The 24,620-nt window shown below is 38.9% G+C and overlaps 1 protein-coding gene across 4 annotated transcripts in view; it reads left to right on the top strand.

Moving 5' to 3' along the window:
• Nucleotides 1-1,532: 1,532 nt before the first annotated feature.
• Nucleotides 1,533-24,620, top strand: part of fstl5 (follistatin-like 5) — a 148,589-nt gene continuing 125,501 nt past the window's right edge. For 2 of the 4 annotated variants that reach the window (XM_046406169.1, XM_046406168.1), the window contains exons 1-2: nt 1,533-2,098; nt 24,019-24,160. In XM_046406169.1, the coding sequence (XP_046262125.1) occupies nt 2,076-2,098; nt 24,019-24,160 (165 nt within the window). In that variant the 5' untranslated portion in view covers nt 1,533-2,075. The remainder of the gene's footprint in view (nt 2,099-24,018; nt 24,161-24,620) is intronic. The other 2 variants (XM_046406171.1, XM_046406170.1) reach the window with 1 other exon arrangement.

Raw genomic sequence — 24,620 nt, 5'->3', positions numbered from 1 at the left:
GGTTTTCCAACCTTAACCAAGTAGGTTTAGTTTGTACTGAAAAAAGTAGGCTTTAATACACACAAGAACATAAATGGATATTTAAGTAGTGTAGTGGCAACATTCGGTACAGAAATGAGATATAATAAGAGCAGCCCACAGTACAGAACATAATTTAGTATATCTAGTAAATAATAAGAGTCTCAAAGCTTAAATAGAGAAAAAGGAATTGATATTCGCGAAAAAATAGAATAGAATAAAAAGTAAAATAAATAAATGAATAAATAATGCTAACAAACAGAAATAACTGCATTTGCACATAGGAAAAACAAAACTTTTGCTGTGCTGTAAATATAGCATACACGTATGCATCTTAAATAGAACTGAACTGATGCAAGTTATTTACAGACAGTCTTAAGGGGCTATAAATACATGTCAGAGATCTCTGTGGGCACAGTTACACACGGGGCTGTGAAAGCCCAGGAAGAGTCTGTGCAGTTTTCAAGTACTTGTGCTGTTTTATTCTTCTACTGCATTCCACAATATATTGTAAATAAATACAATAAATATTGTACTCCATTACATTTATTTAATAACTTTGATGACTTTTTCATTTTTTAAATTTATGTTTTATGTACAAAATATAATGTAATATACAAAACACAAGATGCATTTTCACAGATTGTTAGCGGAAATTAGCTCAAATATAACACTGTGATACTCTGATACTTTTACTAGAGTAAACTTTTCATTGTAGGACTTGTGGAGTGGAGTACATTTACACATTCATGTAGGCTATGTGACACAGTAAGCAACGGCTTCTACTGCATTTGTGGAAAAAGTACACAGATCTGAAAATAAAAGCAGTTGCAACACAATTACACTGTAACAAGTAACATTTAGAGATTTAAAATCCTTCATCAGCAAAATCAACTTAGTATCAAATGGATGTATTCACAAAACTTCATATAGTCTTTAAGCATTATTGAAGAATTAATAGTAAGTGCCATTTTAAGTTGAGCTGATTTTAACTGAATATATTGTCTTAGCTTATAACAGTGCATAATATTTTATGAACTGACTATTGCTGTAAGTAAAATACGAAAATGTAAACAGTTTCCTCTGAAATGTAGTGCAGCATAAATATAAAGTAACATAAAGTGGAAATACTCAAGTACAGTGTCTCAGAATTGTACTTAGGTATACTACTAGAGTAGATGTACTTATTTACTTCCACAGACTACTACTAACGTTGAAATTGTGAATTAAAAAAATGACCATAAAAACACATTTTGGAGGTCATTCATCCTTCGTGATGGTCAGCTGGACGTCGTACAGTAACAGTACAGTGCGGTGATGTTGTGTGAAATAAAATGGTGGATGCTGCACGTTTTTATTCGCCACTCCATCACTGGAGCACGCACGCATACGTGTGTGTGAGCGCGTGTGTGAGTGTGAGTGAGTGAGGGAGTGAGTGAGTGGGGCAGCCATAAAGAAACCCAACTCTCCCTCTCCCCTCTCTCCCCCCCCCCCTCCTCTTAGTCAAGGACAGTTTCGCTCGGCGCACAGCTTCACATTCCGCCTGTGCGTCTGTCCCCGTTTTGTTGCCCATACTGCCTACTACGGGATATTTGCGATTGGCTCGTCCCTCCTTCTCCTCCCTCCCTCCCGCGTGATTGTATGTAAATCCGGTCGGGACTGAGCCAGTAGGTGAGGTTGGGGCTGGTGGCTCCCGCCTCGGTGGCGCACAAGAGACCCGAGAGCGGCCGAGGTGAGATCGCTGCTGCCGACGGAGCTGTCCACTCTGCTGTGGTGCTGAACTCCACATCTCTCTCCTCTTTGTCCCTCCTCCTCCTTCTGCTCTTTCGGCTCTTCTGTACGTCCGTGATATTTTGGGAAAGGATTAACAACCTGCCCTTTGGCTGCTTATAGGTGCAAAGAACTTCTCCTGAGGACAACCCTCTCTCCGCACATCGGAAATTGCACTACACCGGCCGTGGATTTGACCGGAGCTCGAGATTATTTTTAATAGCACTTTGTTGAGAAGTGTTTCTTCCCTCCGTTCATCTGTAATCTCGCTTGGATTACCCTCCTGGATGATTCACGTCTGGACACAAAGGTAATAAAAATGCGATTCTGATGTGTGTGTAGTTTGCTGTGGACTAACTGTTAAAGCCTATCCGACCAGAGTGAGAAAAGTCTTCGTGACTCGCTATCAGACAGCGACTTCAACCCTCATCATCGCTGAGGCGCCACAACTCTTGTCCAATGATCCACCGGGTCACCGTTCTTGACTCAGTAAATATCTCCCAATCTACTGCCTTAAGGCTCTGCAGTTTCAATTCACTTGTTACCAGGTGCCCGAGGCTCAAAGCAACTGATAGGATGATATCTGAAGTTGAGATTATAGTTGCTGCTATTGTGCCAGGGCGCTCAGTCAAGCACAACACTTCCCCATTGTAACACAGTCAATGTTTCTGAAACGACTGGAGACACGCCACGTTGCCCGGAGCTTTTAATTCATCCACGTAGTACTTAGCGTGTTATTTTTTTCCCCCCCTTGGCACGCTAATCCATGAGTGACACCGTTAGCATCAGAGGGATTATACTTTTGTTTTTCATCCTCAGATTTGCGCCTGACTCATTTGGCACTGTAGTGCGGGCTCTTGCGTCGGGGGGAGGGGGGTTATGTTTGATGGCTTGAGAATGAATTTTCGGGTGTGTTTTTTTTTTTTTTAATCGCCGCTATGGTGCAGCAGATGGGGTTAACATAAAGCCAGATTAAGTTCTGCCATCGATACGACTCAGAATTACAGCCTGAAATCCTTCCAGGAGGGTTCCGCCTGCTGTAGGATGTAGTGATCTCATCGTTAGTTCTGGAAACTTGTAACTTATACAACACAATAAATGCAACAAAATAAGCGCATCTAAACAATTATGATATTGTAAATACTGCAAAAACCCAACAATACAAACCTGAAGCATCACCTGTTAGCTGTGGTGGAATGTAACTAAACACATTTACCTAAAGCACTGTACTTAACAGCTTTAGTTCATTTTAATTCAAAAAAAAAATCCAGAAGTATGTATAGTAGTTGGAATTAGCTTTACTTGAACAACTTCAACTGCTAACAGAACATTAGCGTTGGAATAATGTAATAATGTATCACTCATGAAGTCCATTATTCTGCACTGAGTACTTTTAATGTTCATTCAAATTACTTACTGTTGTTAAAACTTTTATCACATATTCAATGCAGGACTTTTACTTTGTTGAAAAATGTCGAAAACACATCCTTTATGGCTATATTTGTTGGAAAGGTGTGATGCTAAACCTGAATCCTGATTAGTCTGGTGACATTATGAATTCACAGGCAAAAGATACAAAACTTATGCTTTATTTCCTGCAATCATTTGGCATTCTTTGTGATTCAGGCAGACACAAGTGAACCCGACACATTCATCTAATTACAGCGGTAATTTAAATTCTTGTAGAGGAAATGTGAATGCTACAGAAAGCGTGCAGTTTGAATGTTCAGCCATCTGTATGCATTTATAATCCAACTTCAGTCTCTTTATTCCCACAATGCATTCTCTTTATCTGTGAGGGTTCTTTGAAACCACAAGATGTAGTGTATTTCCAGGGGCACATTAGATGAATGAGTGGATCTGGTTTTCAAGGCAGCACTCACTAACTGATTCTCTCTCTGGATATGAGCCAGCGACCAAGCAATGTATCATTTATACTGTATATTCTATATAATTTGTGTATATTATTATTATTATTATTATATTTAAGATACTTAATAAAAACTATAGAAGAATATGAAAAGAGAGATAATACAGTTCTCATTTTCAGATTGACTCCGGGGGTTTTCTACACCAAAATTATACTGACTAACATTTTGCTCCACTACACCAAAACTAGAAAAAGGCTTTCCACCTGTTTTTTTTCCAAGCTGAAATCCAATTAAGCCATTTAACAACAGGTAGGAGATGCTGCCAGCTGAGCAGGTAGTGGTTTTAATGGAGCTCCTCTGCTTTTCATTACAATGATTTTCTTCAAGCACTGCAGGGAGCCAACGACTTTTGAGTCAATAATGCTTTTCACCAGAAAGAAGGAAAAAAAATGCAAGGAAACTGATCAAAGCATTTCAGATTTGAGAGGAAAAGCACTCACTGTGGAGGTGTGGGCGACCAGTAATGGCAGCTAGTAGTAGGGGGCAGATTTATGATGATATGGCAATAAAGCTGTATGTTGAGGGGGAAAATTGTGCTAACACTGAAAATGGCACAGTCTTAGAGTCTTCACAATGTTCTCAGATGTCCTGGTGTTGCAGCAGGTTCAAAAATGTTTACCAATTACCCTCTGAGATGTCTTTACAAAGCAGATTTTAAGGAGCTTATTTTTTTTCTCAGTGTTTCTTTGGTGGCTTTTTACAGATGTCAGCAGATTACTTTTCAGTGTTAAGTGAGGTCTGAACGCCACATTACAACGCTAATGTTATGATCATAAGCTAGTCCTTTTATGGCTACTTTTATATGTTTTCTATTCTCACTGTGGTTTCTACTGGGACATGAAGGAACTCTACTGTGGTTCCCTTGGGATATATGCAGTCTCTTATGTTAAGACAACATGTATAGATGCCACCATCAAATACTGAACTAAAATATAAGCAAAATATAATGTGACAAGGTTTCAATCTTTGCTAGTACAGTATAGTATATCACAGTATTATTGTATTTATTCAGATACATAATAGCTGAATTGCAGATTGTATGCATATGAGCTCATTAGGAGGACAGGATGGTGAAAGCAAAGAACCTTTGAAACAAGACAATGCCAAAACATGATCTTTTTGTGGATTTCGATTCAATTCAGTTTATTTATACAACGCCAATTCACAACAAATGATGACACTTTCTCTCATGACACTTTCCAATTAGAGCAGGTCTAGACCAAACTCTTTAATTAAATTGTAATACAGAGAACCCACCATTCCCCCTTGAGCAAGCACTTGGCAACAGTGGCAAGGAAAAACTGCCTTTTAGAAGGCAGAAACCTCGGAGCAGACCCCGGCTCAAGATGGGCGGTCATCTGCCTTGACTGGTGGGGCGTGAGAGAAGGAGCACACAAGCAGAGATGCATAGCAGCAGTAATAATACCAGAAGTATTGGAACTGTAGATAATGATAATGACAATGAAGTATACAGAAGGTATTATGGTGATTATGAAAGCAATAGTAGTGACAATAATAATGGTATTAACTGTAGAGTAGTAAGAGAATTCAAATAGATTATGACTAAACAGTAGTAATCGCAGTAAGTTTCGAGCACGGCTGCAGCAGGAGGTCCAACCACGATCCATTGGAACCTGTGAGATGAGAAAGCAAAAGGACTCCAGGGAAAAGTTGAGTTAGTAATATGCATTAATGGGACATAGATGTGTGCAGAAGGAGAGGGAGAGGAAGAAAGAGCTCAGTGCATCATGGGAGGACCCCCGACAGTCTAAGTCTATAGCAGCAGAACTAGGGGGCCTAGGCCAGCCCTAACTATAAGCTTTATCACAAAGAAGTTTTAAGTCTGTTCTTAGACAATATAGAGAGGGCGTCTGCCTCCCGGACTGAAACCTGAAGATGAATACACAGTACAAGAGCTTGATAACTAAAGATTCTGGTTCCCAATCTACTTTGGAAGACTCTAGGAACCACAAGTAACCCTTCATCTTGGCAACGTAAAGCTCTGGTGGGATAATAGGACACTATCAACTCTTTAAGATGTGATGGTGTCTGGGCTTTATATGTGAGGAGAAGAATTTTAAACTGCGCTAACACTGTGCCTAAACCTAATCAGACCTAAACCAAATGAAACAAAAACTATCAACATGGCTGAATATCACTGCATCTGAAGGAAAAAAAGATGTTTTTTTAAAGTTTCCTTTAGAGCAGTGGTTCTTAACCTGAGTTCTGTCGAACCCTAGGGTCAAGACACACCCGACTCATCGTGTCAATTCGTGATGACACGCCCCGCTTGGCCATCACTGGCTGCAGATGATCACGTTACATTGCTTGGCCAATCAGTGCTGCGGGGAATTTAGCGCACTCAGTAGAAAAAATCATATGCCTATGTCTTGAATTTGAAAAAAAATCATTATTTTTCACTGAAGAAGGGTTCGGTGAATGCGCATATGAAACTGGTGGGGTTCGGTACCTCCACAAGGTTAAGAACCACTGCTTTAGTGGAATATTTCAGCCTTTGGGGAAATGTGATGATTTGTCTTTTTTTTTGGTTGATGAGATGAGAAGATCAATGTTAATTTCATGTTTGGGACCAGAGTTGGAAGGTGATTTGCCAAAGTTAGCAAGCAATACTTTGTCCATCCATTCACACTGTTTACTCGGCAAGTTTAAAGTGATGACAAGACTCCAAGAGGTCATAAGCATAGATTTTCATTTTTACATGGAGTGAAGTACTAAATTTTTAAGAACAGACAAATTGGTATCAGTTCTTTCATCTAACTCTCAGAAAGAAAGCGAAACAATGTATTTAGAAACATCTAAAACTATTAATATTCTAATATTTAATAATCCAAACAATCTCTAGTTTGAATCCTGTCTGTATGGACTCTCTGAGCAGATTTTCTAGGTGATGCCTGGTGTCACAATCGCAGTTACACACATTAACACCTGGGAGTTGCCCATTACAGCTACACTGACTCCACTGGAGCAATGTGGAGACTAAAGCACTTTTATAATGGGCCTATCAATACTGCCTGTATGGTATTTACGTCTTGAATCCTCCCCAAGCAATTCGAGCAACTCTGTGTATGGATGGTGATTGTCTTCCTTCACTGACCATCGGGCTACCATCCTTTGCAAAGCAGGGGCCACATTTCACAAGTTAACAGATAAAATAAAAACATAGTTAACATTTGTGAATATACAGTTTAGGCCATCAAAATCAGCTTAATTTCTTTTTCTGAGAATATAAATTTCAAAGAGTTTCAACATGTCTATGTCATGTTTCATCCCTCAGTAGCTCAGCCCCAACCCACCTCAACAATAACACTTCTAACATTGCTTTCCCCTTTTCCATCTCCCCTCTTCCCACTCGCAGCAAAGCTGTAACTGCTGCCAACTCCCATCTGTGTCTCTGTGTCTGCCTTTGTTGTTCCCCACTTCAATACGTGGAATCTTTATTGTGCAGTAGACCCACACACACTGAGATATGTTATCCTGCTGCCATATTTAAGAGGCACTACCTCCTGTCATTCTTATGTCTCCTGGCAAGGAGGGGGTTTATTTGATGATGTGAAAACCTGTTTTTTCTTTATTGTGCACAATGCACTTCTCTTTTATGTGAAACCAATGTTGCTGAAAGTATGCAAACAGCCAAAAAAAACATTTTTCATCACATGTAGCAGTTTCAGATGAGAACAGTTATAGCACTAACATTTCACTATGATAGTACTTTATATATACACATGTGACAAACTGGATTGATTTATGCAATTTAGATTATTAGCATGTGCTTAACTTGCTGCAGTGATGTATGAGAATGTCTTCTCTGCGTGCAGTCATTTCCACAGGATCACTTTTCTGTTTTTTTTTCTTTGCTTCGAGGATCAATCTAAGGCAACAGAATGAGGCTCTGTCTCCTGGCTTTTCAAACAGCTCTAGATTTCTAGAGCATGACCTCCTACACTCCATGTCTTGATTGAACTCCAAGTGGATTGTTAAATTGTTATTGTCATAACCCATTTCGTACAACACAGCAGAACAAGGCTTTTGTGGCTACTTGTAAAACTGAGGCTGGGTGAAACACTGAGACACTTCTTTCCCGTTCTCACTGCTCTTTTCGGCAGATGGTCACACCATAATAGAAGTCACACAAACCTTAAGGGCGAGGGTCAACAGGCTGCAGGTTTATGCGCTAATCCTGTCAGTGTGCTACTAGCAGGCGGATGGCAAGTGTGGCTTGAGGCTTTGTAAAATATGTTTCAGTTGACAGGGGTATTGGTGACCAAAGGCCTGATAAGAGACGCCATAGTCTGACTCTGAGATAATAATTCTGTTGTTTGCTGTTTGGTCGAAGCCCATAACACTTGGTAGGAGAGTGTTAGGGTGGTCTAGCCATGCGTTGCATTTTAATGGAATCGCAGGTCACAATTCACTGCTCGCTGCTGCTACGGCCAAGTGTGACGGCATTGTTCCGGGCACAGTACAGTAGATCAGATCTGTGTGATTATGTAATGATTGTTAACAGTAGGAGAGCCAATGAGCCTCTGCCAGGCTTTTTTGCTGCAGAGTTGTTGTACTTCACAACATTTGAAATGGTCTATAAATTAAATGGCTATAAAAGAAAAGTCAAGGTCTTTCTTGCCACAGCCTCGTATGTGTAGACTCCTGCGACTGTAAATGATTGTAATGTGGACCATATAATGCCAAAGACCCCACTGTCAGACCTTTGTCATACAGAACTTATGGGTGTCTGCAACAAAAGGTTGTGAACCGTCTGCTGTGCATAGTAACTGTGGAATATTTTGTGATGCTCTCTGCATAGTAACTGTGGAATATTTTGTGATGCTCACTCATACTCCATCCATCCATCCATCCATTTTCTATACTGTTTATCCCTCAGGGTCGCAGGTGGGCTGGAGCCTATCCCAGCTAACTACAGGCGAGAGGTGGGGTTCACCCTAGATTGGTCGCCGGTCAGTCGCAGGGCTGACAGACAAAGACCAGGGATTCGAACCTGGAACCCTCTTGCTGTGAGGCGACAGTGCTAACCACTGCACCATGCCACCCCACTCATGCTCAAGTGTTAATTATTATAAGTTCTGGATGAATTCATGGGTACAATCAGATTTGATAGTACACAGTAGGCTGTTTAAAGTTCTCAGATGTCATGCCAAGATAGACAGAAATCCTGTGCTAGATATATTAGAATCACTTCATTTTCTCACTTGGCGGTTATTCTGAGCTGTTATAAATAACGAGCTCATTCTCTGAGGAGGAATTAGTTCACATTTTTATTCACTCCTAACTAGCAGCCAGCTACTGGTCACAGTGTGCTAACTGGCACCTCTTAGAGGACTGCTTGGGAAGATCAAGGGTAAATTATATACCATGAGAAAACACGGACAGTTCATTAAAAGCCAGAAATTCACTTCCATGATTTGCATGCAGGTTTAAGTAGATGCTAATGTTTTGTGAGTTACTTTTTATTTACTTTAATCTGTTCATTTGAAAAATAGGAAAATATATGTACAGTTTGAATAAAATTTGTATTTATTTATTTTTATTTCAGAACATGTGGCTTCAATCATGATCATTCATGCTTGACAGTTGTCGCAATGTGAGCAAAGTTCAAAAACTAGTCAGTTCAGTAGAATTCATCATGTCCAGGGATAGCACAGGGAATCTGTCATACACACATCTGGGTATCCAGCTCACAAAGCACACATTCTCCCGTGTTGTATGCTGATGTCTTCAAATACAAAAATTGAGAAGTTAAAAAAGATAATAATGTGAAACTGACACTGTCCAATCTGCAAGTTCAGAGAATAATGTTGAAGTCCCTCACAATTCCTCAGCCAGTCACAGTCATCACTGAAAGCCAACAGTCCATAACACAAAGTATCTACGGTCCTGCTGAGAACAAAGCAGGCTGCTAAGTTAGAAACACATCAGGGGCTCATTAACGTTCCAATGATCGACCAGCTGAACTCTGGTTACCCTCATGACTTTCTTGGTGTTTTCGCTGCTTTAAATCCCTTCTCCTCTTCTCAATGTATGCAGTCTCATCACTAAGATCGAAGTAGAAGTTCTTTCATATCTCATATACAATATAAGAGTGATGCAAGACTTAAGAGATGCTGTGTTCTCAAGAAGGGAGATACCTGACTGGCTTTGTTTCTGTTACTGTTGTTGAATTCTGGTGAAGCGCCTACTTTTTGAGTGCAAGGATCATTGAAATTCTGCATTTGATTTCTAAAAGTTTCTCTGCCTAGATTTAGACTGCCTTGACAGGATTTATTGCAGATTAACTTTGAAAGTGATTTAGCTTTCGGCTTCTGAGGTTGCTACCAGTACAGAAAAATAACTTTATCTCATCCACGATTGTGATGCTTGCCGGCTCACATATTTCCCACATTCACTAAATATTTCAAACATGCAAAATATAATCTGTTTGTGTGAACCTAATAGTGGCAGTGGAGTATAAAAACTGAAAACTTATCTAGAGGTCAGGGTGTTAAAAGAGATGACTGACACTTATATAGGCATAAATATAGAGAAGATATATCACTAATCATACACATATACGACACGATAAGCACACTTCCAGGAAGCATTTGTGACATTCCTACTTCAGTGGTAAAATGTAAATGTGGTGTGTGGGGGATTTAGTGGGTAGTAGTGGCGGGTATAGTGCTGCCACAATATGCCAGCGTAAGTTCAAAGCTCAGTGTAATCACATTTTATGCGTTTGGATAGATATCTGAATGAAACAGATAACAGCCTCATAAAAAGCACGGGGGGTAATGAATTATGTCATCACAACAATGCAGCAAACAAATTTACACAAGGGCCTATCTCCTTCTTTATCTCTTATCTGGTGGCATTGGAATGCACTGCTGTTATCCTCTTGGCATTTGGAGCTGTACGCCCTGCCTAATGAATCGGTGATATCAGAGTGGTAGTATTATAAAGGCTTCCGGGGTTGTTGCTTCTGTGAAATCTGGTCTAAGTGAGGGTTCGCAAATCCCTAAGAAGTCTGAACTAATATGGTAACATGCCTCATAAATGTGAGGACTGAGATGTGATTGATAGGGTTTTGGATGATGAGAGAGCAGTTTTTTTTCTGAAGTTTGCTTCTGATGTTGTTCAGTGATATTAAAAGATCATTCTAATGTTTATGCATGTTTTAGCCAATTAACTATAAATCACCTACTTTGTATTACTGCTGACCATCTCAGTTCCTGTCGAAAATGTGATGAATAACAAGTTTCAGAGAAATTAGGATGTTAAGTTTTATGCTGTTACATTTTGGCTCTGTGTCAGTTTTAGATTTAATTTAAAAAGTTTGAACGTTATTGTGCACTTGTTTAACATCCATTACCAGTTGTCTTTGACAAGGTGATGACACACTTTGTATTACTGTATCAAATAGGTGGTTAAAACTATAGGTGACTATAGGTGGCTCACTACACAAATACTCTTTGCAGTGGGGTGCCAGGCTAACTCAGAAGGACTGCTGCGGTTCATTTTTACCCCTTGAATGTTTTTGAATTTGATCATTTGCTGACTTGCAAGTTTCTGTCATTATGTAAGCTAGGTTCACTGAGCAGAAGTGCAATTTTCAGCACCGCCATGCATCACAACGCACAGTCACACCAGAGAGCTGCCTTAAACAACCACTGTTTTCATCTGCTAGTCACTGAGCAGCCCCGGTGGAGCAGTTGGGGGTTAAGTGTACCTTACAGTGGCTGAAGAGGTAGTGAAAGTAGCGGAAAGTAGGTCACATTCAGATTTATCAGTTTAATTTTAGTAAAGTCTTGATTTCTTGAATTGAACTGACTTGTTATTGACTCATGCATGTTACAGCCTGAATCCAAACACTTGAACACATCAACTTGTAAGAGCTGTAAAAATATTCCCAGTTTTCAGCTGCATGGATGTGTATTTTCATATCCAACAGTAACATTATCAAGCATTTAAATTTGCGTATCTGACTACCTGGTGAGTCCAATATTCACTCTCTCTTTTTGCTTTGTTTTTGGTCTCTACCAACCCACGACTGAAATGTCCGGATCTTCAATAGCTAAATGCTCCAGGTGGTCACTAACTGAGTTTTACCTAACTAAAGTAAATTACTACAATAGACCAAAAAGTTGTAATGGTAGAAGTTTACCACTGTTCCTCATTGCCCCAAAAGACATTGTAGTTGTTTTATCCTACTTTGATATTTGAGTATTCTTCATGAAGACAGGAAGGATTAAATTATTAATTACATTATAACAGTTGTACTTTCAACGTTAAGTGTACATTTCTGCTAAGGACTTGAATATATTAATGTAGTGTGAAATACAATCCTTATGATAAGAGAATCAAAAATGTTCCTATCAGATTAGTAGTTTTAATCCTCTACTAGTCTCATAAGTGTTAAATCTTCATTGTTGGAGTATCTTAATATATTTGCATATCATTTTCTTAACATTAATTTAAGTCTTCTCAGTATCACAGAGCTGATATTAGTACCTACATGTTACATGATGACAAATACATTGCCAGAATATTCACAAATTAATGTGTATTTATTAAGATAATTCATTAATCAGGTTAATGAATTCACTCTTTAGCATAACTGGTCATATTTAATATTGTGGTGATTATGGAAGGACATTAGGCAGCTCAAGTGACTCTTATTTGGATGTGATCCAGAATATTTCTGAGATGATTAAGGCTGTGCCAGCTTTGGGCCTCAGCTTTCTGAGGCCTGTTCAGAATTGGCTCAACTGTTTGGACCCAATTTAATCTCCACAAAAAAAAAAAAAAAAAAAAAAATCTCCATCTGAAAATTGCTCTTCAGATAAAAAGAAAGGAACCACAGCTATACTTCTTTAAAAGAAGAGTCGCTTTCAACTCTTTTCCCATACCCCAGGAACTATTGCTTATTATCTTGCTGTGAATAGTACAAACCAGGATACAGTTAATGAAGTCTTAACATTTCCGTTGGCATTTTAACCATTTGAACAGTAGGCTGCTGTTGAAAAAGGTGTGTTAAAGGTGAGCTTGAGCTTGTCAGGCTATCAGAAAAACACTGATCTCTCTCTCTCTATTTTTGAAGTTAAAAGTAAAACAAATCCAATTAAGTTATTCCTCAGGCGACATTGACATGTTTCTCTCTTTAAGCTACAATGAATCCAAATCATTTCCTTATATATCAGCAGAGAATCTTTATTGTTGGAGCACAACCTCAAGGTCACATAGTGGTCTGTGAAGAAACATGAACCAAATATGTAAAATGTAAATGCGTTTTTCAAATATGGAGATCACAAGAAAATTAGAGGTTGCACACAAAGCAGAATCCACGCTAGCTGTCAGCAGATACAGCTGCCAGCACAGCTGGGCGTCTGCGGAGGAAGTGCTCTCGCAGCAAAATGACACTGTACATCCTCTCACCAAAACATCTGTCACCATGTCATTTTAGATGAATGGCCGGTGATTACACAATGATGGTTTTGTCAGGAGGTGGCTTCGAACCACCTAATTTTGGGTTGACGACAAGACTATTCATGTTGCCACATTCCTCAGAGAAAAAAGAAGTGCTGATGAGACATCTCATGTCAGAAAGCTCAACATTTAGTTCTGGTTCACTGCAAAAACATGTGTTTATTAAGGCTTTTACCAAAAAGTCCTTGGAGCTAAATTGAGGATCTAACTAAGAGGCTACACGTTATTGTGACACAGTGTTTTTGTGCTTCCTCAGCATTTCAAGAACAGTGAAAATTAAATGTGCAGAGGTAGAAAGAGACTTGGTACTCACCCACCATTAGAAAGGCAAGCATTGATTTCTTATTTTACTTTTCAGCTTTTTATGCAATCTGAAAGTTATTTAGTTAGTTAGTTTTTATAATTCTAAGTTAATTTTATAAAGCAAGACTACTTGGAGCTTTAATTTGCACATCTGTTTTAAGAAAAGAAATTCCCTCATATAAAAGCAGTGTGTGGATAAATCCTATACACACAAGTTGTAGTAGTGTCCAGACTTGAATTTCACCAATCAATGACCTTTGACCCTAAAAACTCAACTTTTTAGCGACTGAACCGTGAAGATATTATCTTGGGAGCAAAAACATTGTGGGATGGGAGGGGGGAGGGTAGGAGCTATGACCCAGCAATGGTTCCTGCAGTTGAAATAAAGGAAAAGATCTTGAGGTTTACATTGGATTGCCAAGTGATATCCCAGAATTGTGAATCAAAGAACATCCCGTTCATGTCAGCCTTCATATTTGAGGTTCTAAACACCTGGTTTGGAGAAGAGTTTTTTTTTTCTTTCTAGGAAATATCCTCTGGCACGCAGGAAATAATGAGAAATTAATGTATTTTATGTCTCCAGCTGCTACAACAGCCTGGAATAAACAGAAGGACTGGGGAGTCATCATCTGCAGTAGCACCATGTCTGAACAGACAAAACAGCACCATTTACAGGAACTCTGGGTTCATCAATAGAACCTTAAAGGAGAAAGGTGTGACAGTATTGGTCAGATTTAATACAGAAGTAATCTCTGGCAGTGCAGGCCTAAAACTCTACAATAAAGATTATGCAGATCCCAGTTGTTGCCAAAAAACAAAGAAGGCAGATCAGCACTGTAGTTATCCTTAACTGCACAGTGATAAAACACAGTGATAAAAGACATGGCTTAAAACTGGAAAGAAGATAAATGACTTTAAACCCGCTACCTTGACACTGCAAAAAGTGACCTGAAGACAAGTCTAATCTTCTGCATCAAAGTTTATTCTAGACATTGGAAAAAAGAATTTCACAGAGCAACTCTAACTCAATAAAGTCCACTTTTAGCTCTTTCAACTAATAGCCTACTAGACTTGATCCTTTCAATCCGCAGCCCTACATGTGAAACTAACTCAGATGAGAATTCTTAAACATGCTAAGGAGAAAATCATAACAGCCAACGAGATCGCATGCAGAGAAGTCCGTCTCTGTGACAGCTTTTCAAATTGCACACCTGAGGTGGGAAAAACTACTCAATGGACCTTGAGCTGGGGGTTTCTGGTTCTTTGGACCAGTTCTTGAGAAAATCTTGGACAGATGAGTGAGGTTTTGTTCCTAAAGAAATAAAAATGAGATGAAAAAGACCATTTCAAGCAAGTGACTGATTCACTGTGATAAAATAGTTAAAACTCACAACAAAAACAATGGAAATTACAGTGCCATCTTACAGTTTTGGTATCCATCTTACATACATGCAACAACACTCCCAAAGACTGGATCTTCAGCATGAAGCAGAGGGAAATAAATGAATGTGACTGTGTACTACATCTTTTGGAAATCACTCAACTGTTTTCTTTAGGGGAAGCGGAGACGCATGGGGAAACGAGATGCATTAGGCAGAAAACACTGAACATGTTGGCAGTTGTTCTGGCAATTAACAATAAAAAATCTTACATTTGTCCTGCCTTGTACGTTATCAGTGTTCTAATTAACAACCCATTTGCATGGTCTGGAAAAGGATCAAAGAGTTTTGGGAACATTGCCGCAAGTGAGCTGAAAAATGTTTTAAGCTTTTAATAATGGCTTCATTCTTAAAAGGCTGATAAAATCAGATCCCTTAAATGCCAATATACACTGCAATTTTGATTTAAAGTTTATGGCCTACACACTGTACCTGCACATTTTATAGTGTAAAATTTATGAGGCCTGTCTTTGGTAAGATGTGTGAAGTAAAAAATGTTATTGTGCCAGTACAAATCTCTACTCTCTATATATAATGAATAGATCAAATATCACATATTCTCTTTTCTGAAAATACAGAGAGAATGCTCATTCTCTTGGTTATGCTGTGAGCAGCTTTTAGTTTTATAAGAGATATTTGGGGTTGAGATTTTTTTGCCCTTGAAGAATCTCAGCAGTATCTTCTGAGGTAAAGGATTTTTACTCCTTTACTACTTGCAGTTTCTCTGAGTTTATATTGGCTATGTAAGCTTACACTCTTACATTCACCATCCAACCTCTAGGCAAGTGCTGCCCCTTTTAATGAACCCACTCTACCATTTATTAACTGACTCACTGACTGCAACTCTTGCAGAAAGAAATGTAGCATGGTCTGTTTGAATTGTTGAGTTTTGTTTTTTTTTTTCTTTTAGTTTTTACTGCTTCAGAACAACCAGGAAACTGCAGTGAAATGCTTTTTCTCACCCAATGCAAAACATTCTCAGCATATCCTTTTCAAACACAAAAGTGTTTCATTTTCATGCATATCATAAATGTGTGGAGTACAAAGGTAGCTGACGTTTACTTGATTCTTCACAGTAACTGCAAACCAGTTGGACGGTATAAAGAATTCAGAAAATGATTTATACAGACACCATGCAGGGACATAACATGACTACTGTACAGAATACTCATTAAGCCATGTATGACATTCAAAGTAATCCCTCTGTTGCTTTGTTGTAAGGAACTGCTCCTTCTGAGGGATAGGCACAGCATTTTCTGAGTTTGTAAGGGAGGAACAAGGACCAAATGGAAGTACTACCCTCAGGGGAAAGCGTGTCGCCTGTGGTTTTGGACGTGCTTTGAACTTGAAGGAGGCCTTTATCAGTGTACAGTGCTGCTGGGGATATATGACTATGAGAAGTGCCATGATAACTCTGCCAAATAAGACATGCTGCAGCAGGGTGCTTGGGTAGCAAACACACAGCAGATGCTTCAGTTTTCTCCAGATATCTCAGAGACAAATGAGTACTCCAAAGAAATTGATCTGTACAAAGAAATACCGCTGAGCGTGCTAAAAGAGATCTGCCCACAGGAGGTCAGGAACGTGTCGGGGGGGGGGGGGGGGGGGGGGGGCATTTATCTGCTGACTTAAAGTTCCCCTCCAGTGACCTTGCTCACAATTTGAATAATTTCAGACAAGCTTCTAGCTTCTGTAGGAAATCATTGGTTTACTGAGCAAACTGGGAGCACCAGTGCATCCCCGTAAGCTAAAACAGGCCCATGGGCCCCTACTGAAATCCAGTTTCTCAGCTGCGCAGGAGGACTTAATTTTGACTGGGAATGGGTCCACTGAAGATAGTATTTTTTTTTCCCTGTAGGGTATAACCAGAGGAGCTTGAAAACATGAATAATGTTTTAGTCTGGAGTTGATGTTGTTTATTCTGCAGTACTCAAATTCAGAACTTCTGAAGTCTCATCATGAACATGTTCCACTAAATCAATACAAAAAAAACCCTTTAGCTGTCTACAAACTTTTTATGTATGCAGACAAACAAACACTTAGTGGTTTATGTGTCAATAATCCTTTGCAGAAGAAATTGGGATGCAAAACACATGAACTTGTTGATGACAATGCAGAAAAAAAAACATTCAATTTTTTAGCAAAAAAGAAACAAACAAAGAAAAAAACCCCACAAAAAACACAAATTCCCTGCTCTAAACTTCACTCTTGTTTTAAATATCATTTCAAGTGCTGTCTTGTTTAACCCCACACCCCTAAAATGACACCAACATTGTAGGGAGTTGTGATTACAGGATGCACAATTTAATAGAAAGAATACAGAATGAAATTTAACAGAATGTGATAAAATTCTCAGATACGCAATACAAATATGAGATTATTGCATAAAAACAAGACAGGCGGGCCAACCAGCCTTGTCATATCACTTTAGCTTTTATATTTATTGACAAATATTCCATTTTCATAGCTACTCTAAAGTCAAGGTATGGTTGGTGTCAGTATTTTGGATATAAACCATATCAAATGTACGGCGACAGATCGTCTACAGCCTGGACGTTCACTCATTCTGTAAACCGAAAGTCACCTAACCTGACACCCCTGATGCTTTCTTACACAGTACCACTCAGCAGGAAGATTATCCTTACAATTTCTACTCCACCGGATCTTCATTAATACAAGAGAGAAAACAATTAAGATCAGATTTTCTAAATGGATAACTCAATTATTTTTCACACTTCAGTACATTATTTTTCCAAGTTTTTAATTTTGATACATTAACAATATTGTGAGGCTTATGATTTTTTGCTTTCATTTAAAGTTAATGTAAAAGAAAATTCAAAGATTTGTTTATTTCCGAATATTACTACTTTAAATTTTACTCAATAGATAGAAGTAAGTTCAAATTGAAACTCATCAGCCATACTTATGTAGAAAAGTTAACAACACCTTACTAAGAAAGGCACTAAAACTTTTTTAAACAGGTCAGCTGTGAAACACCTCTAATTGTCCTGGACTGCACCCTAGTGTAAATCTGCAAGACTGGCTGACCTTAAAGCATTGCAGTATAACTGCATGCATGCTCAGCAAAGTGGAGAAATAATCGCAAATTAATAAAAAAGTTATTTTTCCTCCTCTTACACTTTGCATTTTATGTAACAAACAAAAACAAAACAAACAAAACATGACAGATCTACCTGCTAAAGGACTGCCACAGGAAGATGATGATCATATGTCATTTCAACTCTTGACAGGTTCAAACACAGTTTGCAAAAATGGAATTCAAAGAGACTATTCAGAAAAATGCTGGGGCAAAGAAAACTGTCTATCTGGCAGAACAGGATTTGATTTTTAAATTATCTGCTAGGGAAACTCACAGTATTTTCTGCTGTGTTTCTATTCTAATGGTCATCACTTTCTGTTTTGTGGTAGAATAAGAATAAGATAATCTAAAGTAGCAGGAGTGTGACTTTATGTATTTCAGAAATGTGATATTTTCAATGATGTAACACCCAGAGGGAAAAGGGAAAAAAAATATTAAGTGGCCGACCTGTGTTTGACAGACAGTGAATGAAAACATCAGAAAATATATTGTTGTTTGAAATATAGGCTAACTTTTAACATATTGATTATTCCCAGTTTCGTCATTCAGATTGCCATCCTTGGCAAAACTGTTTCATTTTGTGTTGAAAGGAGGTCTGGTTCACTGTTCATGTAGCTAATGTGAATATTTCAAGTGGTACAGAAAGCTAGAAGAGGTCTCAGCCCTCACTTTGAGAGTATTTTAGTGCATGTACAACCATGGTGAGCTGCACTGTTGTGGTTGTACTGCTCGGGAGCTGAGCAGTACAACACCGTCGCAACACAGTTCTTTACTGCCTCTAAACAATTACTTGGGTACTTAAGGGAGATGAAAGGTGTAAAGCATGGCAGCCTTGCCTGTTTTCAATTTTGAATAGCAGTAAGAAATTCTGACCTGATTCAAGAAAAAGTTGAGTTGATGTGCTATGTGATAACATAAATAAATTAATTTGCAAATCCATTCTATTCGGTTGAATACAGTACAACATGGAAGTGACATCCTCAGAAGGCTCAAACAAGGATGGGGTGAGTTTCAACACTGAAAAACTGGGTGGCCAATTAATCAGACAGTTTAAGAACATTTTTCAGTGCACAGTTGCAAGGAATCAGAGTCCGAATCAGAATCAGCTTTATTTGCTAAGTGCTGCTTGGGATTTGAGAAGGAATTTAACAAATAATAATAATAAAAAATGAAGAATAAAAATCTAGAGATTTCACCATCTACAATCCATACTGCCATTACAAGACTCAGAGAATCCACAGAAATCTCTTCCATTAAGAGACGAGGCTAAAAACCAACACTGAGTGCTCGTGACCTTTGATCCCAGCGTCTGTGATGATGTGAGTTGTTGCAGGGTCACAAGCCAAAAAGGGTGGTAACCACTGGCTGAAGAGAGTTTCAGTTTCAGTGTTAATTCTCAGTTTGTCACATCCTGTGTGTACAAAAGTCAAGACACCCCACAGTCATATATGGGAAAAACGAAGTGAATTTAAACAGCCTTTTTTCTCTGTTGCTGCCTCACACTTTGATTTAGAGCTTTACGTGAAATGATTGAGATGATCTGAGTAGATATTGTCAAGAAAAGAATGAGATTGAAATTAACCTCTATCTTTGCAGAAACACCGTTTCATAATACTCTTAAAACTTATAAAATGACACTTCTGGTTTAGGCCTGTTTTTTCACGTTGTTCAGAAATAAGCAAAAATCTTGTGCTGTGAAACACCTTGCAGGGGGCATGGGAGCTATCACTCCAAAACACATGCTTGAGAGAAGAGTTGGCTGTGTGTTGTTGCTAAAAAACTTTGAACTCTCTGATAGAGGGTTTGGTGTCCTTTTGCAAAAGGGTGAAAGATCTAAACTAAGCTATATGTTGTTGTGATTGTTAAAGCCTTGTGAAGATTACACTGTTGCTCACACTGTACTGCCTGCTGGGAAAACACAGCTAAACCAGTGTTTCCAGTGGACCATCGGCCATATTCAAAGTTCCTTATTTCTCAATGGACTTGTTTAATTATGTCTGAGACAAGCTGACTGTAATTAGAAAGCTGTAAATTGTAGAGTTATCAACAATATGTCGGAATTAGTCTAAGCTGACTGGCATGTGGGAGATGAGTTTTTTCTGAATTGAGGCATTTCGGGAGGAAAATGTCAGGAAAATATATGGCATGTTTAGTGATGTATTCCTATTTTTAAGACTTATGACTGGTTTAAACATGCGTGACAGCTGATGACAATGACAGTGTGTGCAGTACATATACTATATATATATATTGTGTGTACAAAGGGCTGTGTGAATATTCCTTTTCTTATGTTTGCCCAGTATACTGAATGGCAAAAATCTGCTGAATGAGACGGGTGGGAGGGGTTAGAGCAGAGCGGCTGTGAGCTTGTCAAGACATGATGCATTGTGTACATAGTCTTCATTTGAAAGTCAATGCCAAAGCTTGGACGTGCTCCGGGGAATTTAAAACCACAAGCCAAAGTTATGATGGCACTTCCCAAGGGGGTCCAGGGAAAACTTCCAGTCTTTTGTGCTTTCAGGGCTCATAAATAAGACTCAGAGCATTTACACAAACATACTCTCACAAACAAACACATGTATATATAGTTGTATATGACATGCTCACACAAGAGTTGATGTCAAATTAAAGATCACATATATTAAAAAGACCTTACCTCTTCCACTACAAATATGCGTTTTTCTTTTCTTTTTAAGTAAGATTTCAGGTTTTATGTCCACAAGTTCTCTGTATATGAGAGGACATTTGCTAACACTAACACTAATGTAATCTGATAGAACAGCATTGCAATAAGTCCTGTTTTATGAATTTTATACTGCATGTTCACTTTATTTTCAGAAAGCTTCATTGTCATTTTTGAAGGTGTAGTTGGTCGTGATGTTGAACTGTTTTTCTTTATACTGGGAGATAAATTAATATAGAATATTAATCTATCTAATATAAATGGGAAGGAGAAAATATAAGAAACACAATTCAGTTAGACAGCACTAGCAAAAATCGAGTCTTTGCTGTTAATGACATTTGCAAAGAAAGTTTTGCTTTTGTCCAAATTTTCCTTGAGTTTGACTTCCTTCCCATTGATATGTATAGCTTGTTACCATTCTAAAGCTCTATTTACAGTAATGGTGCACAAGATGAAAAGAGAAATAGACTCAATGACAAGAAAATCAACTTGATGGCCAGAATAAAAAATAAATGTTTGTGCAGTCTCATGTGGCACAGGAGTAATTTAAATGTGCATTGTTGAATCCAATTATATTCTTTTAATAAAATGCAGGAAAATACTGAGCTCCCAGTGTGATTGCTAATTATTCATTAGTAAGCAAAGTAATACTTGAAAGTTATTTGTATGTGTTACAGTTTTGATTGATCATAATGAGTAAAACGCCTGTGAGAAACTGTGCTGTATGACGCATTTAAACTTCTAAAAAAACTCTGCATTTTTCTCAGTCTCTGACACGGCATCCTACAAAAGTTAGTCCATTAATATCCCATTTAACACTGGGATGCCGCAAAGAAGTTGATTGATTGTGCTTGCAGATATGGTAATCCACCTAGTGTGGCTGAAAGACTGTGTTAGCAGGGAAGTGGAGCAGCAGCTGCTGCAGGCAGGGTTCCTACCTGAATCTGGAGAGTTTAAAAATGCATGGAGAATGAATATACTTACATTAAACAGGCAATAAGTAAGATTTTTAGTGCCCCATAGCACAAAACGACCATAATATGTCTGCAGGGGGGGTGGTGTGGCTGTTGATCATTACCAGCAGTTTAACAATTACTTTGCCAGGTTCAGAAATCTTTTGAGTTTCAAGAGTCCTACTTTGGAATAAAAGCTCCATGCCCACTGGATTATCAAAGCCCTTTCAATGCCCCGTCATGACTACACTGACAGACAAAGGAGTAAGGGACTGGTGTGATGAGACACTTAATCTACAAAGGCTAAATGCTTTGAAAATGGGACCAAGACCAAGGCATAAAGCTTCAGCATCAAGCTAATATGTTGCATATAGCTTGTGCATTAGCTATCTGCTCTAATTAGCTGGTTTGTGAAAGTTTGTGACTTTAAGGTGTCTGTAAATTCTACAGGATGATCTTGATGTGTCGGTAGGTCTGCTGGTGGGGGGGTGTATTTTCTGTAGTGTCTATCAACATTATTTCAGAGTTTGCAGAAAAACTGATTTTTAAATGCCAGTGTCTCCAAAGGTTGGGGAAAGAGTCTGGAATTTGGGTGTTGAATCGTGCAGACAATTATATTGCCACAATCTGGCTCATGATCCATGACAAAAATGGCAGACACACAGATTTAACAGAAAAGATTGATAAACAACAACTAAAATACATAATTCGTAGAAATAAGGTGTGGAAGTCAGTATCATTAGTGTTGGTTGAGTGTTAGATGGTGAGTGAAAAATGTTAAGTACAAAACCTATAAGACTAACCAACCTGAAGCCAACCAAACAAAACCATGGTGCCAGAAGGTTGAGAGAGGGAGCTCGGCTGAGACAACCAGATCTTATACACCCCTGGGATACTGGCCAGGAGCTAACAGTTGCAGTAATTCCACTCCTCCCACAAAACCCTGCATGATAAAAGACAAACAAGACAGACAGAAAACAAAAGGGGGGAAAACACAGCAAGCTCTGCTAGAGCAGGAAAGCCATCACAGCATGCATACATGAAGAGGAACACATAGTTCCTCTTCAAATTAAAAGTTTCTATTTCCATGGGTATGAAGCAGACTGCACAAAGGTCGTCATATCTGTTCAAGAAAAGAAAGTTAAGTGAAACAGAAGAATGGAGTTTCAAAAAAATGCAGGGTGTCTGTAGGTGTCAAGCTGCTCATGAAGGCAATGAAAGTCACATAAAGTCACCAAAACAAAGTTTTAATGTTCCGTCTTCGTCCTGCACATCTCAGTGACATGCCGCTCTGCTGGCATGACCTTCTGACCTCCAGTGAATAGCGTGTAGGCCCACAGAGCTGCCTCAACACTGCTGTTGTTGTCTGACTCAGTGTCACTCCAGAAGAACAAGGAAGCAGGGTCACCATCCTGCTGTCAGTCATCTCCCTCCTCTGAACAGTGATGAGCAGGCACTGGTGGCTTGAGACGGCTTACAAAGCACAGCTCGGTGTTTGCCTGTGAAAATCAGCAAGTCAAGTCGAGTCAAATTTATTTTTAAAGCATTTCTAATAAAGGGGATTTTTGTGACGTGCTGCACAAAGAACTGAGGGCATAAACACAGATAAAGACAAGGGATAAAAATAAGAAGGAGCAAAGACGTTGCAGATTTTAACATAAAGCCTGTGTGCATGTGTGTGTGTGTGTGTGTTAAACCTTGTGTTAGGCATTGTGAGAGCATGGGCTAACACATATCCTCTTTTTTGTGTATTTGCTGTGATTTTCCTCTATTGAACATTACAGTTTCTGGTACGACTGGTATGTTTTCTCCAGCACAAACACTGTTTTGTTTAATTCATATGAAGCAAAGGTCAAACTTGTTTTTATACAGTGCAATGAATTTTTGAAAATGCCGTTATATTGGAGGTGAAAAGTGAATGTTCTCACTCCGTTAAACAAATACGTTTGGGTTGCATTGCTGCAGGGTTGTGAGGAAACTGTTTAAGATGTAATCTCTCTGCTACATCACAGTTGCTTGATTTAGGCACTCAGCCTAATTAATCCAAAGCCCTCACTTTAATTGCCTTAATATATTGGCTCTTTGTCTTCTTTATCTTGATTTTCTCATGACGTCTATTTCCCCTTAATTGATTCAAAAGGAGATCTAATCTCTTTGCCAAGTGTGAGGCACCTATTGATAGCTTTAGTTTAAACCAGCGACAGTTTTGCGGTTCCCATTGTCTGCACTAATTACGGTGGACTTGATGTATTGTCTTGGGCAACCGGTATCAAACCTCCAGCGTATTGGAGAAGAGCACTCACCATTCTTGTTTGCTTTTTGACAGGAAAAGACCAATGAAGACAACCAGATGGTGGTCGGTGGCAATTCTACTGTTGGGGCTCACTGTGCTCGGCGCCAATGGGAGACCCAACAAGGAGGGATTCAGGTCGCCGCCCTATCGACCAGTCGTGAGATTCCGACACAAGGTATTGATCAATGCCTTTTTCATTTGTTGTCCGTAACAAGAGGGACTATCCGCTTTTGCCAAGTATGAAACTAATTACAGTGGCACTTTCTTCCTGCATCAGATGACTCTCATGTGGTTGTTGTTTGTCTGCCTACCGAGAAAATGCCTGATGAATCATTAACCCTCCCTTTGTGCCAGGGGACTGTCTTTTCAAACACAACATCAGAATAATGCGAGGCACAGCTGAGCAAATATAAAGATGAGCTTTGAATGAAGTCAGGATGTTCACATATCATTTTAGCAGAATGTTTAAGTAAAAGATGTAATTTAATGCTCGGTAACTCAGCAGCACAAGACACTACAAGCAAAATCTGCCACTTTCATCAATGTCTTTCATTGTATCTCAAAGAACTGGTTGTATTTTCATCTCTCTAAACCAGTAGCATACTCTGTTTTTTGTCTGATTCTTTTCCAGAGCG

The sequence above is a fragment of the Scatophagus argus genome, chromosome 12 (genome assembly GCF_020382885.2).
Source record: "Scatophagus argus isolate fScaArg1 chromosome 12, fScaArg1.pri, whole genome shotgun sequence".
Classification (NCBI taxonomy): Eukaryota; Metazoa; Chordata; class Actinopteri; family Scatophagidae; genus Scatophagus; species Scatophagus argus.
The sequence above is the reverse complement of the archived record's forward strand: the minus strand, read 5'-3'. Positions and strand labels throughout refer to the sequence as shown.